Below are 15,770 nucleotides of genomic sequence, written 5' to 3'. Positions count from 1 at the left end.
AGGGAGGGAGGGAGGGAGGGAGGGAGGGAGGGAATGAGGGAGGGAGGGAGGGAGGAAAGAAGCAGAAGGGAAGGGAACAGAGGGAGGGAAGGGAAGGAGGGAAGGGAAGAATTTCTTATCTAGGGAGAGCTAGAGTGAAGGAGGTTGGGAGGGAGGGAAGAAGGGGGAAGGAGAGAGAGGAAAGGAGGGAGAAAAATAAGACAGGAGAAGAAGAAAGGGAGGGGGAATGAGGAATGAGAGGAAATGAAAGGTGGGGAAAATTCAAAGAAAAGGTCATGAGTTCCACTTGTGACTATTGGTAAAAATCTCTGTTTAGTTATTTGCCAAGCTTTAAAATTAAAGCAAACCTAAATGTCTAGTGAGTAAAGGCATGAAGTCAGAAAAGCATGTGAAAGGCACAGGGATTGTTGGGTTTGTTTGGTGAAAGGAAGAAGAGAAAGATTATGATTGGAAAAAAATAGCTCCAAGCTCTATGTTTTATCAAAGGCTGATACAGCATTAGGGAGTTATTCAGAACTAGAGGTCCAGCTGTGATGTACAGAATGGTTTGCTGTAGGGAATGAGAGACAGTGCCGGGACATCGTAGACAGGTGTCTCAAAGGTGGATGGCGGCGATATAAAGCAGAAACTTGGAGGTGGTTTCAATGAAACGACAACTGCTGAAGAATGTTGAGGAAATTAAAATACTGTCTAAAACATTTTATACTGATAGACTGGAAGCAGAGTTGTACCATGTAAGTAAATGGCAAATAAAGAAGTTACTTCTGTATTGGCTCTTGGGAAGAAAATTATCTGTGTAGGTCTGGTAGAGCTATTTAGGAAGCTTATAGACCACAAAGCCGGAGATTACAGGATTGAAGTAGGCAGTGGAGATTCAGCCATGTGATCATTGTGATTGTCCAAAGTCTTATGCTTTGATGAACTTTTCAATCACTTTAGAGAGAGAAATAAAGGTAATTCAAAATAGATGATGCGGCATATCTATATTTATTATGTCAGAAGAACAGGGACGTAGAGACAGAGGAGGATTGTCAAAGGGACAAGGAGTGTCCAGCATTAAGGAGAGACTTTGAGAGGGGGAAAGAAACACCCCACGAATGTTGAATGCATCCCTTTAAATGACAACACAACCAGTGAAAATTAGCAATGAAGAAAAGGCTGCTAGACTTCTTTCTTGTTTTCTAAAATGAACACTAGAGAAAATTGTGACAGAATAGAATATGTGTGGGCATTGAAATATGAGGAAAGGATCAAGATTGATCTAGAGCTCTTCAACTATGAGATTTCAAGCTTAATTTCTATTCTTGTGCCTCAGTTTCCTGACTGAAAGATTGGAATAGTAATAGACTCTAAGAGTTGGGGTGAAATTGAGTTTTATACATTGCCACATAGGTACCAAGAAGCTGTTGGAAATAATTCTGTAAAGACAATTCTTTTCTGAACTCCTCTCCCATTTGCTTTCCATTAACTTCCAGATGGTCATGTGCTAAAGAAAACCATGGCCTGGCTTCATGGGTGGTTATGTTAAATTAATTATAACAATGAACTGAAAACAAATGTTCATTATTCATCTTTCCTTGTGCAGAAATGAGTGCCAGAGAGCAGATGGAGTCAAATTTGCTGTTGAAGGTTCTGCTAGAGCAAATAGTCAAAAGATAATGATGTCAATAGCTTGAGAGAACCTAGCCAGTCTAAATGGTGATCACATATGTCCCAGAGAGATGAACAGGACCCACTGTGAGCCTCATGTTTGAGTTCATGGCCCCTAGAACATAGCCATTTACTATGCTCCTAATAGATATGTAGGAAATCCTTTATAGGCAAATAAGTGAGTCAAACAGATCTGGCATGTGTCAAGGAAAGGAATAAGACACTGAGTGGAAATAAGAAATTAAATTGAAAAATCATGCAAAGGTAGCAAGCACCTAAAGTACATGTGCCCTGTACAAGTCACAGATGCTATCTTGCAGAGATTGGAATGGGTCTGGCTAAAAGAATAAGAATCCCAATGTGATTCTAAACCCAGTACTGTTTTTAACTTCTTTTCAGTAATAGAGACACATCAGTACTTGTACTTCTATTTGTTAGCAAGTACAGAGGCACAGAAGTAAAGCAATGCCAAGGGTCTTTTGTTTTTACTATGAAGCCATAGGAGAGAAATTAATAACTGCTGCAAGCAATGGTTATGTGAGTGGCCTTACAAATTGAGTTTCCATATTTTGAAGATAGCACTGAGACTCCATACTGATAAGTATATAAGTGAGGAAGTACTCTGTTTCAAAAACTGAATGTTGTAATTCCATTTGAAATTGTTTTGTGATTTCTTTCTCTCAAGTCCATCTCATTCTACATTCAAATTGATCACATTAAGGTTGGTTTCCAGTGACATTTTTAAAGCAGTGACTTGCCAACTGCGCTCTGCCCTCCTCCAATTCCACAGGTTACTTATCCACCGCGTCTTCTCCTCCCCACCCTGTGGCTCTTTATAGGCCACGGCACGTGCTCCTGTGGTCGTTGTGTTTGTGAGAGAGGTTGGTTTGGCAAGCTCTGCCAACATCCGAGGAAATGTAACATGACAGAAGAACAAAGCAGGAGTCTGTGTGAATCAGCAGATGGCATCTTGTGCTCGGGGAAGGGTAAGTATCTCTGCTTGAATCTGGACCGTATTCCTGTTCTGACACATAGCTTGTAAGACATCAAGTAGTAACCATCTTGTCTAGACTGAACTTTTCGTGAAAGCCAGGCTGCAATTAACCAGAAGAATGTCAGGATCTAAGATAATGAAACACTGGAACGCTCCCCTGCAAAAGATCATCAACGTTGTCGCTCAAAGAGAGAATGGATTAATTTAATAACCAGGATAGAATAGACCAAAACCAGAAGAAAAGGCAAAGTCTTTGAGCTTAGCTCAGGAATAGCGTAGACCAGATATGATATGATTTGATTCATGAATTTCTGACACGTGTCTGTGGAAGAAATGAGAAGAGTTCATATAAGAAAGATAGAAAAAAAAAAACCCTCAAACTTTTCATGACAAAGGAAACAAGTATATGGGTTTCATAATTTTGGTGCAATTTTCCTTGCCTTAAAAACTACATAATGAAAAAGTAGACTTTCCCTTGTACTACCCAACACACACACACACACACACTCACACACACACACACGCACGCACACACACACACACACACACACCACAGCAGAGTTTTTTCTGAGTAAAGACTACAAGCAGATTAAATTTTAGACACCTTAATTTTAATAATATTGGTCAAAACAACAATAACATTCAACTAGGGCTGAACTCAGGGCCTGGATACGCGCTCTTGGCTTTTGTGCTCAAGGCTGGTACCCTACTGTTTGAGAATACCCCACTTCCGGTGTCCTGGTGATTAATTGGAGCTAGTTTGTCTGTCCCATCTGGATGTGATCCTCAGATCTCAGCCTTCTTTGGAGCTAGGATTACGTGTGTGAGCCACTGGTACCTGGCTTTGAACAATGAACTTCAAGAATCATGGCACTTAGCATTCCTTAAAGGTATTCCAATCCTCCTTGCCTCGTGCCTAGGCCCACGTGGAAGCCTCAGGACTCTCCCACAAGTTGAAGAGTTGGCTTTTGTGGAGTTGCAAGTTTGGAGTGCCCTCACTCTCCTTTAGCAGTTTCTTGCAAAGGCTGATTCCTCCCTAACTGTTCTCTTGCCACAGTCACACACTCTCAGTCTAGCTGGAGCTCCAGTACCGCCCCCAACAGCAATGCTTGGGGTGGGTGGGGGGAAGTTGTGAGCATACCATCCCTTTGTAAAGAGGATTCTGTAGCGCAAACATGTTGCAGAGATGCTGGGTAGAGCTCTGTAGCATCCCAGAGACGCCATTGTGGCCCATGAAGGTGTCGGGGAGCGAGATGCACCATGCATGTTCTGTACCCTGACTGCAGCTAATATTTCACTTCCCAAACAAGGCCTGTGCTTGACCTGACTTCAGAGCTAAAAGCAAATGGCTGCTCTGGCCACCTGTGGTGCTTTCAGGAAGGCTGAACACAGATACACAAGGCCTCATTTCAATAGACAGCACTGTCCTTGAATTCCAAGAATTCTGTTAACGACTTCTGTTGATAACATTCTGCTGGCTCAGAGACCAAACCTCTAACCTAATGTCATTTCAGTAGGCAAATTGCCCTCCAAGAGGTTGAAAGCCAGCTCTTTGTTCCCTGGGTCCAGTCTCCTAGTAAATTGTATGCAGTCTGAGGCCAATGAGACCTTCCTATGATGTGAGCTTTGTGTACCTGGATAGACTTGCTTTGGAGCTCAGAGAAGAAATGTAGGAAAAAATATTGATCATTTGATACTGTTTTGCTTGTTTCTCATTAGAAGAGTAATCACTGGAATAAGCTTTTCACAGAAACACCAACAAATGAGAACCTCTTCATGCTGAAATATAAATGTGCTCCTTTGTATCTGTTTATTTAAAAAAAAAACTGTTTAATGTATGTGCATATATACATATACATACATATGTATATACACATGCATATATACATACACATGCACGCATACATGTGTATATACATACATGTATATATAATCACGCAGACTTATCTCAATAATGTAGTCCATTTCTAAATTGACTTGCAACAGGTTTTTCCTTTGCAAGGAATAAACATTCCTGTCCAATTCATTCGGGTTTGAGAAAACATTTTTGCATCATAAATGTAAAACAAGAAAAAAATTAGGTGGATCAAATACTGACCTACACTAAGTGTTTACTCCGAACCAAACCACAAACTCTTGTCTAGTGAACGTCTTTCCCTGTGGTCTGCTTTGGGTGATGAATCAATGACAGTGGGTTGAAAGCATATTTTACTGAGTGTGTATCACTCAAGTGAAATGCATTTGAGTCTTTAGATGACAAAAGCACTGTCAAGGCTTCCCAAGGCCACACTTGTCCTGAGCGCTTGCGCAGTCAGTGGGCGGAGCTACTTCGGGACTTCTTGCTGTCCTCTTGTTCTGGCGAAAGCGGTGCTGGGTGACACTGGGGTCTTGGGGTCTTTGGGACACAGAAAGGATCCTGGGATGTATCGGTTATTCCTGTACTCCCTGGAGGATGCCATCTCACACTCTGCCTTGAAAGACACAAGAAGGGCACATCATGCAACCCACGCAGCCTTTCAGCGTGATGGCTGAAAAATGTAAGCTGTCCAATTTGTTTGATTGGGGCCTTGCATTTGTGATACATTTCGTGGGTTTTTCTAAACTATGTAGAGGTGATTTAAAATCTGTAAGTGAAAAGCCCTCATCCTGATGGTCATGAAAGACTCTCTCTGACAATAGAACAGGTGTGAGCCCAGGGCTATGATGGCTGCCTTGGGACACTTAGATTCTCCCTCCCCGCCCCCACCCCTCCATCCCACACTCCCCACACCCAAATGGAAAGTCTGAACCATGAGCTCACCACTAGCTGTGAATAAAACCGTTACCTCAGGAGACCATGAAGAAATAGCATTTTATTTCTTTACAAATTTATAGCCAAGACAATAAATCACTCCATAGAAAAATTTAAAACAAGATACATTGTTGTGACCTTCGTAACAGATGGAGTCGTTAGTACAATAGTGAAAACTGCCTGCTGGGATGTCAGATTGCAGCATTTTGTCAGGCTTGATGAATGACAAAGGAAGTCCAACCAACATTAGTCAGGGAACAGGGAACGGGGCAACTCACAAAGGCGCCTTGCCCTTAGGCTCAAATTGTTAGAAATAACTAAGAGATACATTTGATGGCCCAATCTCCAGTAAGGTTTACCTAGCACATACCAAAATACATGATACTCATGGGCTTGTTTGCTAGTTCGGGGGAATTTATTTATTTGGATCCAAGATGACACACAATATTTTTACCTTAATAAATTCAACTCAGATCCTCTCATATTCTTAGAGATGTTGTGTGTGACAGTGCTTACAATTACGTGTCATTCAGTGTCCCTTTAAACCCTCACAATGACACTAGTTGGGTCCCAAATCATCCAGTAAATTCACAGCACACCAGCTCATCCACTTATGTCTTTTTCTGCCAGCTCCCTGTCCTATATCCCCTGGAAAAGAGAATAGATCAAATTTATACTTTAAAACACTGGCCTCAGCCCAACATTCTGGTGTCCCCATCCAGTATGCTCACCTATCAATGCTGCAGCAACAACTATCTCATTTTTGAAAGAATGTGAATTATTTTAAGTCTGTGAGAGTCATCAGAGGCAGATAGCTAGACAGCAGATTGAATCAGAGGGAAATACTACAGTAACTGTTGTTTATTACCTCTGAGGTCCTAGGTAATTCCCTTGCCCATTCTATTCTTCCAGTCTTTTATTTGAAAGTAGAGATGTTTATTTCTTTCCTCTCTTGTGTCCTAAGGATGTTCCAAAGACACAGGAGGAAATGTGGCTGACTTCCCAGGAATGAAAGCCAGCTAAAAGCACAGAGGGAGATACAATGTTCTTAAGGCTGTCTACACTGAAAAAGACAACAGGATTAGTAGTAATGTTGTGAACTTACCAGCCTAGAACTCCTGCCAAGATGGGCCAACTGCTCCCCTATGCTGGTCTGGGTGTCTGGTGTTGGTGACACCCAGATAGTGGAGTTGAGCAATTGCTCACATCTGGGTAGTCAGGGAGCCTACATCTGCCAGACCAAATCTTCTCCCTAAGTATTTCTATTTTCAGAGTGCAGTCCACGCCTGGTATCAGTAGTTGATGTAGCAGCCAGAGCACTCTATGAGGAAAGTGCTATAGTAGGACCTAAGAGCTATTCACATTGTATTGTTATTACATGCTATGCTATTCCTAGTTACACAAGCAGTAGAAGGATTTCTTATGTCTAAGATGCATTGAATATTAACCAACAGGGAAGAACAATATGGCTGGGGAAATGCTGACCAAAAGAAGTGAAAATTTCATGGCACATACAAAATCAAGTGTTCCCCCCCCCCCAAGTATTGTATTACTACTAGAACGGGATTAGAATTTACCCATCAAATGCCCTATCAGTCTAAACCATGTTGACCTGAGCTTAGCTGACCAATTTTAAGAAAATGTTTTACTAAGTATTCTAGGAGCAAGAGCCAGTGAGTAGAATAGTTCCAGGGGCAGGAAATAAGTATAAGATGAAATGTGAGACCATTTCATGAATTGTGAGACACATAAAAAGTGTTCTATGTGTAATATATGAATATTATGGACATAAATCATTTATTTCTGTTGTGGAAATAAATTTGCAGTGGAAAGGAAATACTATTTTAGAAGCAGCTAAAAATAGGCACATCCTTCAAATCATTAATTTTTTTCCACTCACAGAAATAACACGCTGAACTTTGGTGCTTTTTGAAGAAATTTCTCTAATAGTCAACATCATGTCCCATCACTAGCCATTGTTAAACAAGAAGTCCTAGAAATTCCAAAGAAAGGCTTTAAGATTAGGATAAAAAATATTCTAAAATAAGGAAACACTGCTTCTACCAAAGGGGTCACCATCTCTTTCAGTTGCCAAGGTCCTGAGCAACCATCAGATTGTCAGTCACTCCTGGGAAATGCAAGATGGATAAACGTTGCCTATGAGCTTGTAAACCAATACAGAGCCTTGGGAAAATAAGTCAAGACTAAATGAAATTAGGTTATAATTAAGCAAGAAGTATAAAAGGAATTGTAAAACACAGTACAAGAAATGTACTCAAGGCCTAACGTATGAAACTGTAACCTCTCTGTGCATCACTTTGACAATAAATAAGTATTTAAAAAATTGTAAACGTAGTCCTCACCATGTGACTAATTCTGGCTACTCTTTTCGTTTGAGATGTATAACAAGCAATGTTACAAGTTTAATTTAGCCATTGGGGGTTTTGTTACCTAAAATGTATGTCTCACTTTCCATGATATGAACGCTATGTAGTATTTAACATTTGGATACATTAACATATCATCTAGAATTCTTTCAAGTGATAACTATAATGCCATTTCCCTGGTTCTTAGGTTTCCTGATTTTCCATTTACCCAAATTGTCAATTATCCTTCAGTCACAGTTGTGATTCAGTAGAAGCACTCACAATTGCTTCCTACTCACCCGCAATAGATTTGAACTTACTGAGTTTGTATTTGTTAACTATGACAATACTTTCACTGTGTCACATTTTCTCCAGGTGAATTTTGAATTGGGAAAAAAGAGCTATACCTTTAGCAGTCTTTTAGTAAAAGGAAAGTTACATTTGTTTTTTTTTTTTTTGTTTTTTTTTGTTTTTTTTGGCCAGTCCTGGGCCTTGGACTCAGGGCCTGAGCACTGTCCCTGGCTTCTTCCCGCTCAAGGCTAGCACTCTGCCACTTGAGCCACAGCGCCGCTTCTGGCCGTTTTCTGTATATGTGGTGCTGGGGAATCGAACCTAGGGCCTCGTGTATCCGAGGCAGGCACTCTTGCCACTAGGCTATATCCCCAGCCCCGGGGGAAAGTTACATTTGAAAAGAATAATAAACCCCCCAAAATGCAAGGGGAAAGTCTTTGGAATTTGAAAGTTGTCTTTCTTCGTACAGTGGAAATGGTTTTGCAACATGAAGATATTTTGGCCTGTCATAAAGGATGTTTAAATTGAGAAAACTCTCTCCTCTTTGGGACCTTACATAGCTCCTATTTTCGTTTATTTTTCAATAGACCACTAGTAAAAGTCTCAGTAACCAAAAGTAGTTTTTCATAAGCAGTGGTGTTTTATAGTTAGGTACAAGTAAAGGAAGTATAGTGGTGGGAGAAAGGATTAAGTTTATTTTGGGGTGGAGGACTATCATTGATGATGGCAGAGAATCTTGAGGATGATGTCTCAAAGTCAAACCTACTAAGTGATAGTGTGCACATTTTCATGGCTTTACTTAGCCACTCAGGATGTGTATGTACTTGTCCTACTTCACCTGTATACTCCAGGGACCTATGTGACAAAGGAACCAAGAAATTGGAGGCAGTGAGTGGGTTTGGGGTAGACTAGACATGGGGGAAACCATGACCAAGACACATTGATTGCCTGTGTAAGTTGACATGTTGCATTGGAATCCCTTTGTACAACTATTTAAAGATAATAAAAGTAACTTTATTTAAGAGAAACCCATGAAAACAAAAACCCAAACAATGAGCTTAATAATTGAGTACTTATTTTAATTGTAAAATACACTCTCATTTATCAGAATTTACTATTGGGCTACTTTAAAGAACGGGTACTTTAAAATCTGACTCGTCTTAGAATAAATGGAAGAAAGAGCAGCAACAACAAAAATCACCAACACCTATTTTTGAACACCTTTCTGGGAGACCATCTCTAGGAATCAGCCACATTGTGTTCTCATTGACATTTCAATGAGACTAGGCCTGGGAACATTTGCTCCAGGCTAATTGCAACTGTCTAGATCCATAATGAAGCCTTTCCTGGATGACCTTTATGAATCACGGTAAGCAAAGCTCCCCTCTGAGAAAACAGCCATTCAATAAACTTTTACCTTTGGAAGACAGGTGATTAGAAGCCTATTGTCAGTGTATCTGCGCCGCCGCGCCGCTTTATTCCAGATGGAAACCTTCCGTTAGATGAGGACAGTGAGTAATGCCTTTGTGATTTCAGGTTCTTGCCATTGTGGAAAGTGCATTTGTTCTGCGGAAGAGTGGTACATCTCAGGGGAATTCTGTGATTGCGATGACAGAGACTGCGACAAACACGACGGTCTCATTTGCACAGGTGCGGTGTTAAGCTACTCTAATTGTTCTGTGCCACAGATTACAATAGGGCAAAATAACACCCAGCCAACACTATTTAAAGTGTTCAGAGAAGACTGCTTCTATACAATCAGGCCAGTACTGTCGATATGAAGTAATTGTGAAAACTGAGTAGGCATCTGTGAATAAGCACATCCATGATCCCTAGGCACAGAACACAAAAGAGTGAAGCAGAATAAATGCTTTTAGGAGAAATCTCATGTGGTAACTGGCTCTATGAAATCATACAACCTCAGTCATACTGAAAACAGGTCTCTTGACAGCCATCCTATATCAAGTGCAGTGTAAGGGACAAACGCTTGTTTTTAGCAGGGCTCAGGTGCCATTCATTGTTGTGCTGGTTGTTTTCACTTATGTGCAGAGAGGGAGTATATGTACAAGCTGCTTGAACTGGGTTGTAGTCGCTGTACTGTCATTTATTGAGTCCTAATAATTGGGTATAAATAATGTGCGTTTAAACAAAGTGTAAGGGATAACAACATATGAATTTGTTCTGTATGGAAAACAAAAGTGTGACAAGGTAGCAGAGCTGAGTGATACTAGATTACAACTGTGTGATGGATAAATCATGGCCTCAAATGGATGGCATTGGTGGTTTGAGTTCTCACAGCTGCTTAACCAAAGGTAATACTATGATTGCACAAGAAGGAAATCTACAGAGGATGAATGGAATGGTTTTCTTATTTATGGACAGTTATGGTTTGTAATAACCCATCTGAATAGTGCGTTTTGATCATCATAATGAGTCTTGTGTGTATTTTGTTGCAGGGAATGGAATATGTAACTGTGGAAACTGTGAATGCTGGGATGGATGGAATGGAAATGCATGTGAAATCTGGCTCGGCACAGAATATCCTTAAAGCGTTCTATGGGAGAGGACTGGGTTCTTATATTCCGGGCCATTTTAGGACATAGAAGTGCAGAAGAAACCATGTATAATCACCACTAGGACAAATTTGACAGGCCATTGTATGTTCTTGCTATTTCTGACTGCCTCAATGAAATCTGGGTATCCATTACAAACATGTTTAGCCAAATAGCACAAGAGTTGTGATAAATAACACGAGAGTTGTTTTCCCCACCTAATATTAGTAGCTCTCAGGAAGGCCATTGTCGCCCACAAGAGATTTGTCAATGGCTATAGACAATTTTGAGTGGAGGGGGGTAAGGGGCAATATTATGAGAACCTACTGGGTAGAACCCATGGATGGTGCTAGATGCCCCACAACACACAGGGTGCCCCTCACAAACAAGATCTTTCTCTGATCCCAGTTGATGGTGCCTGAATATAAAAGTCTTCTGGAAATACATACTAGAATCTAGAGAAAAGATATATTCTCCCACAAATATATCAATTAGATGTTTTCAGTACATATCACCAGCATTTCCATTTAGGGACAGTGAACACACACACACACACACACACACACACACACACACTCATGCATGCACGCGCACACACAAGCACACATGATGTGAGGTTGAGTTGGACTGATCACCAGATGATGAGTGCTTCAGAAAGGAAAAGACAGGTTGGTTTCCACTTTCATTTGCCTGATTCTTATGCTAAACCACAAAAGAAGAGCCTCTTAAGATACGTGATGAAATTTTGGAAAATATACAATTTACCATCTTTAAATAAATAAATTGTTCATATTCTACGTCTCTGTATCTACCTATTTATAATTAACAAAAGCAAATCAATATTTAAGATAACCACTTTAGGTTTCTAGAAATAGGAGTGATTATTGAGAAAATTAGGAAGGGCTTGCATGTACATGTTTAACTCTTTACATTACTCTATGTAATGTGGCCCTTAAAAAACACAGCATCTATTTAGAAATATGATCCCCAAATATGATTTTCTTCCTCTGAAAAGTCTTTCTTTTTCTATGAGAAAGTAGGTTTGTACAAAGAAGTCAAGAAGAGGGACTGCATTAATGCGGCACTTATCTCAGAAGCTCAGAAGACCCAAAAATCTAGAAACGGTTTACATAGAATTTGAAAATATTCACTCAGTGTTAGGAATAAAGTGTTTATTTTCTTTGTGGTGAAATTTTGCTCTATTTGAAATTCACATTGAATTATGAAAATGTACAATATTTGGTACTTCCCTCATATATATGTATATATATACATATATATATATAACTTGAACTACTTACACATATTGGTTTAGAAAACCTTTAATTACGTAGAGCTAAAAACAAAAGAAAAAAACACAACCATTTTCCCCTCTGATTATGAATTATCTGGTAAAATCCTGAAATAATGTAGCAAAATCATTTCTATGTTATGTTAAGATGAAAACTTGTATTTGGAAATTTTATGTTAAGGTCATAAATAGACTAGAGTCATGGCTTGGCCATTTTTAGCCAAATCACCAAAAAGAAGAAAAATACACATCCACACTATCACTTAAAAATTTAATATTAAATATTATTTAAAGAGAAAATTGACACTGACTTTATATAATTAATAATATCTCATCATTTAGCTGATTTATAAAATTATCATCTCTCTCCTGAGATTAGGTTATTCAACCATATTTATTGTGTTTCTCTTATTGGGCATGGTGATTGATTTATCAGTTTTGTAGAACAAGGGGACTATAATAGTCAAAAACAGTACAAAGTGTTTTTTTCCTTTTTCCTAGAAAAGCATTTGAAGCCTCAAACAAATCCATTATAATTATTCAGTAGCTATTTTTGTGGTCTATTTGATGGTGCACACAAATACTGCAATTTACAACATTACTACCTGTCATATAATAGATCTTCAAAATTCTCTCTTCTTGGGGTTCAGCTTTCTTTCCAAAGGACTGGATAGCACACAATGCAGGCTTTGTAAGTCACGTATAGCTTAGTAACATACCATTCTTGTTTGTTTCAACAGTTTAAAACTGCAAAAATTAAAAATTTATTCTGAGCACCCAGGTCATGTAAAAAGAGTTTGGGACTGATTTTGGACAAAAAAAAAATCGAAACTCTGCACCACTGGAATTACCCTAAACTCATAGTGGCTCCTTATATAACTTCCGTTGTATCTTATTTTTGTTATAATTCTTTCTATATTTTTCTTCAATTACAATTAAATTGTGTCTCTTCTATGTTTTCCCATAAGGAAACCATCAACAATATTTAAGTGTTCTATAAGAAAGGTATTGGAGAAGTTATTACACCAAAATTTCAAAATGTGATTTGCTTAATTCTTGGATGAAAATATGTTCAGGTTACCCATGCTCTGGGGATCAATGAGTCACAAATTATACAAAGAAAACTTGAATTCCATTATATGTGTCAATTAAGTTCTAACACATGCTTTTTCTATGAAAACAGAAATATTTTATTTCACTTTTTTAATTTACCAGTTCATTTGTGTTTGGGGCTCTACTAATACCAACACCAGTGTTAACTATAAAGAAGTGATTGAATTTCCAGATTTTACACTAGAAAAAAAAAAACCCACAACCTGTTCCATGTAAAGATGTAACTTTCTTGGATTTTGTATTTTGACTTTTGTTCCATGATTGGGATAGGAAACTTCATCTATAAAAAGGCAAGGCAGCAACAAATTTGCAATGGGTAGGAGAAAAGCAAGACTCATCAACTTGGTCATGTTTGTCAAAACTCAGAATGGGTTCAATGAACAACGTTCATTGCAGTCAAGTTCACTGATGGCAGGGACTCATGGAGAATTCCTCCACAGGACTTACAATCGTCAACCAAAGTCCTCAGACACACAAAAAGAGACATTGTACCTATTGCTGTTCCTGTTCCTGAGGTCACCAAGCCCCCAACAGTACCTTGGAAAGAAACTCTTCTACCTGCTCAATCGTAAACACAACCCCTGGCAGCAGACTTTAGAATTAGATTGAATGAATCTAGAACAAAAACCACCCAAAATGTAATTCAGCCTTAGACTGTTGATTCAACCAGAACAACTCTGAAACTCTGTTAGTATGTCTAATCACCTGGCTCTGTATGTCACCTTCTAAGCTAAGACATCTTAGCTGCAAATGCATTTTACTCCAATACAAGTTACACAATTTATATTCTGGATATAATTGTGTTTGCCTCTTGGAAAATAATTGAGCAGTTAGCCCAATAGTTTTCTCTGTCTATCACCTTTTTCCTGAAGGAAAACTGAAAGTATTTTTGAATTATTTTTACCACTTTATGAACTGAATCTTTTATCAGCCCGTCTCTCTTTCTCGGGGAGGTAGCAAACATTAATTCTCCCTGTAATACTGAGGAGAAATTTAAATGCCATATATATATATATATAGATAGATAGATAGATAGACAGATAGATAGATAGATAGAGATATTGCATTTAAATTTATGTATTTAAATAGATATTTAAATTAAATTTATATATTTAAATAATATATCTCAAAAGACAATGAAGTTTTTGTTGTCATGTGAAAAAGAATCCAGTTTCATAACTTGTCATCTGAAGAAAAAATATCAGCATGAATTAAGCAAGAGGCCAAGTATGATAAAGAAACTCTGAGAGGATGGGAAACTTTGGGGCCCATTGTGGATTTCCTTAGCCACCCCTCCTCCAATCACTCAGAACACTCAGTAAAAGTTCCTCTGTTCTCTGGATTTCGTGATGAAATGATGTTCCCCTCCCCTTGGCTCTTTTCACGAGATAGACATTTGCATGTCTTCTATAATAATACATATATTTTCAAATACAGTGGTAGCAAACTTTAGAAAGCACACATTAGAAAACAAACATGATGGAATCAGAAGAGTTAAGATTTTGGAGCACTGTCAGGGATGGCAAAGCAGTTGTCTATCACAACCATTAGGTAGACATAGCCCTCCCACACCAGGTATGCATGCAGAAGAATAGGACCTTATAGAAAGTCAGCACAACAGACACGTGGACATGGCAGTACAAAACACACAGGCTGTGGATACAAAGGAATTCCATCCGATTTACTATACAGAACATTGAGAGAGACAAGTTGTACTTAGTGATAGCAAACTTAAATTTTGAGGGGAAAAATAATGAAGTCTTATCCTGGAAGAAAAGCAAGAGAGGTATCATCAAAGAGCTCAAAGTTTCTTTGGCATGGTAAAGGGGGAAATTGAGTTTACCAACTTATTTACATGACATATCTCTATATGGAGGGGTGACACAGTGCCATTTAGTTACATAAAGTGGTTTGATTTTTTTTTTCATATGCCATCATATAACTACTTGATTCAATGTGTTGTATTTGTAAATACAACAAATGATAATTAATACAGAACTGCAAATGCAGACAATTCTTCGTATCTAAATCAAATAATACATACCAACTGCTCTTGATACACAGGTCCTACTGCATGCAATTCATTGGTGCTGTCCTCTTTCCGTGCAACAGGTGAGACCTGACACAGGTAGGTGGCCTAACTAAATCACAAAGGACAAGGACTCCTCTGCAACACCAACAAAACACATATTTGAAGAAAGTAGTTTGACATCCACTAATGATAATAAATGCCCTCATAGACAACCCTTAACAAACCAAGCCAAGTCATACATTTACATAAATTACTGTCATTTACAAAAATAAATCTCAACTTAATTTTAAACAATAAGCTGGCTTACAGGAGAGAAAGAAGTCCCAAATTGAGCTGATTATCAAAAATGAATAGGTGGGGGCTGGGGATATAGCCTAGTGGCAAGAGTGCCTGCCTCGGATACACGAGGCCCTAGGTTCGATTCCCCAGCACCACATATATAGAAAACGGCCAGAAGTGGCGCTGTGGCTCAAGTGGCAGAGTGCTAGCCTTGAGCGGGAAGAAGCCAGGGACAGTGCTCAGGCCCTGAGTCCAAGCCCCAGCACTAGCAAAAAAAAAAAAAAAAAAAAATGAATAGGTGGGCTTGTTTGGGGTATGTGTGTATGTAGCAGTGTAAGCAGTGTGTATAATCCCATTGAAATTACAAATCAATTCATATGACCACATATTCTGGGATATACACTGTCCCTA

At 38.9% G+C, this 15,770-nt stretch overlaps 1 protein-coding gene across 1 annotated transcript in view; it reads left to right on the top strand.

The window, feature by feature from the left end:
• Itgbl1 (integrin subunit beta like 1) overlaps window positions 1–11,459 on the top strand; it is a 173,606-nt gene extending 162,147 nt beyond the window's left edge. Inside the window, exons 9-11 of the mRNA XM_048341127.1 lie at window positions 2,490–2,636; window positions 9,629–9,742; window positions 10,549–11,459. Coding sequence (XP_048197084.1) covers window positions 2,490–2,636; window positions 9,629–9,742; window positions 10,549–10,640 — 353 coding nt within the window. The 3' untranslated portion in view covers window positions 10,641–11,459. The remainder of the gene's footprint in view (window positions 1–2,489; window positions 2,637–9,628; window positions 9,743–10,548) is intronic.
• Window positions 11,460–15,770: the final 4,311 nt, after the last annotated feature.

The sequence above is a fragment of the Perognathus longimembris genome, chromosome 3 (assembly GCF_023159225.1).
Source record: "Perognathus longimembris pacificus isolate PPM17 chromosome 3, ASM2315922v1, whole genome shotgun sequence".
Classification (NCBI taxonomy): Eukaryota; Metazoa; Chordata; class Mammalia; order Rodentia; family Heteromyidae; genus Perognathus; species Perognathus longimembris.
The sequence above is the reverse complement of the archived record's forward strand: the minus strand, read 5'-3'. Positions and strand labels throughout refer to the sequence as shown.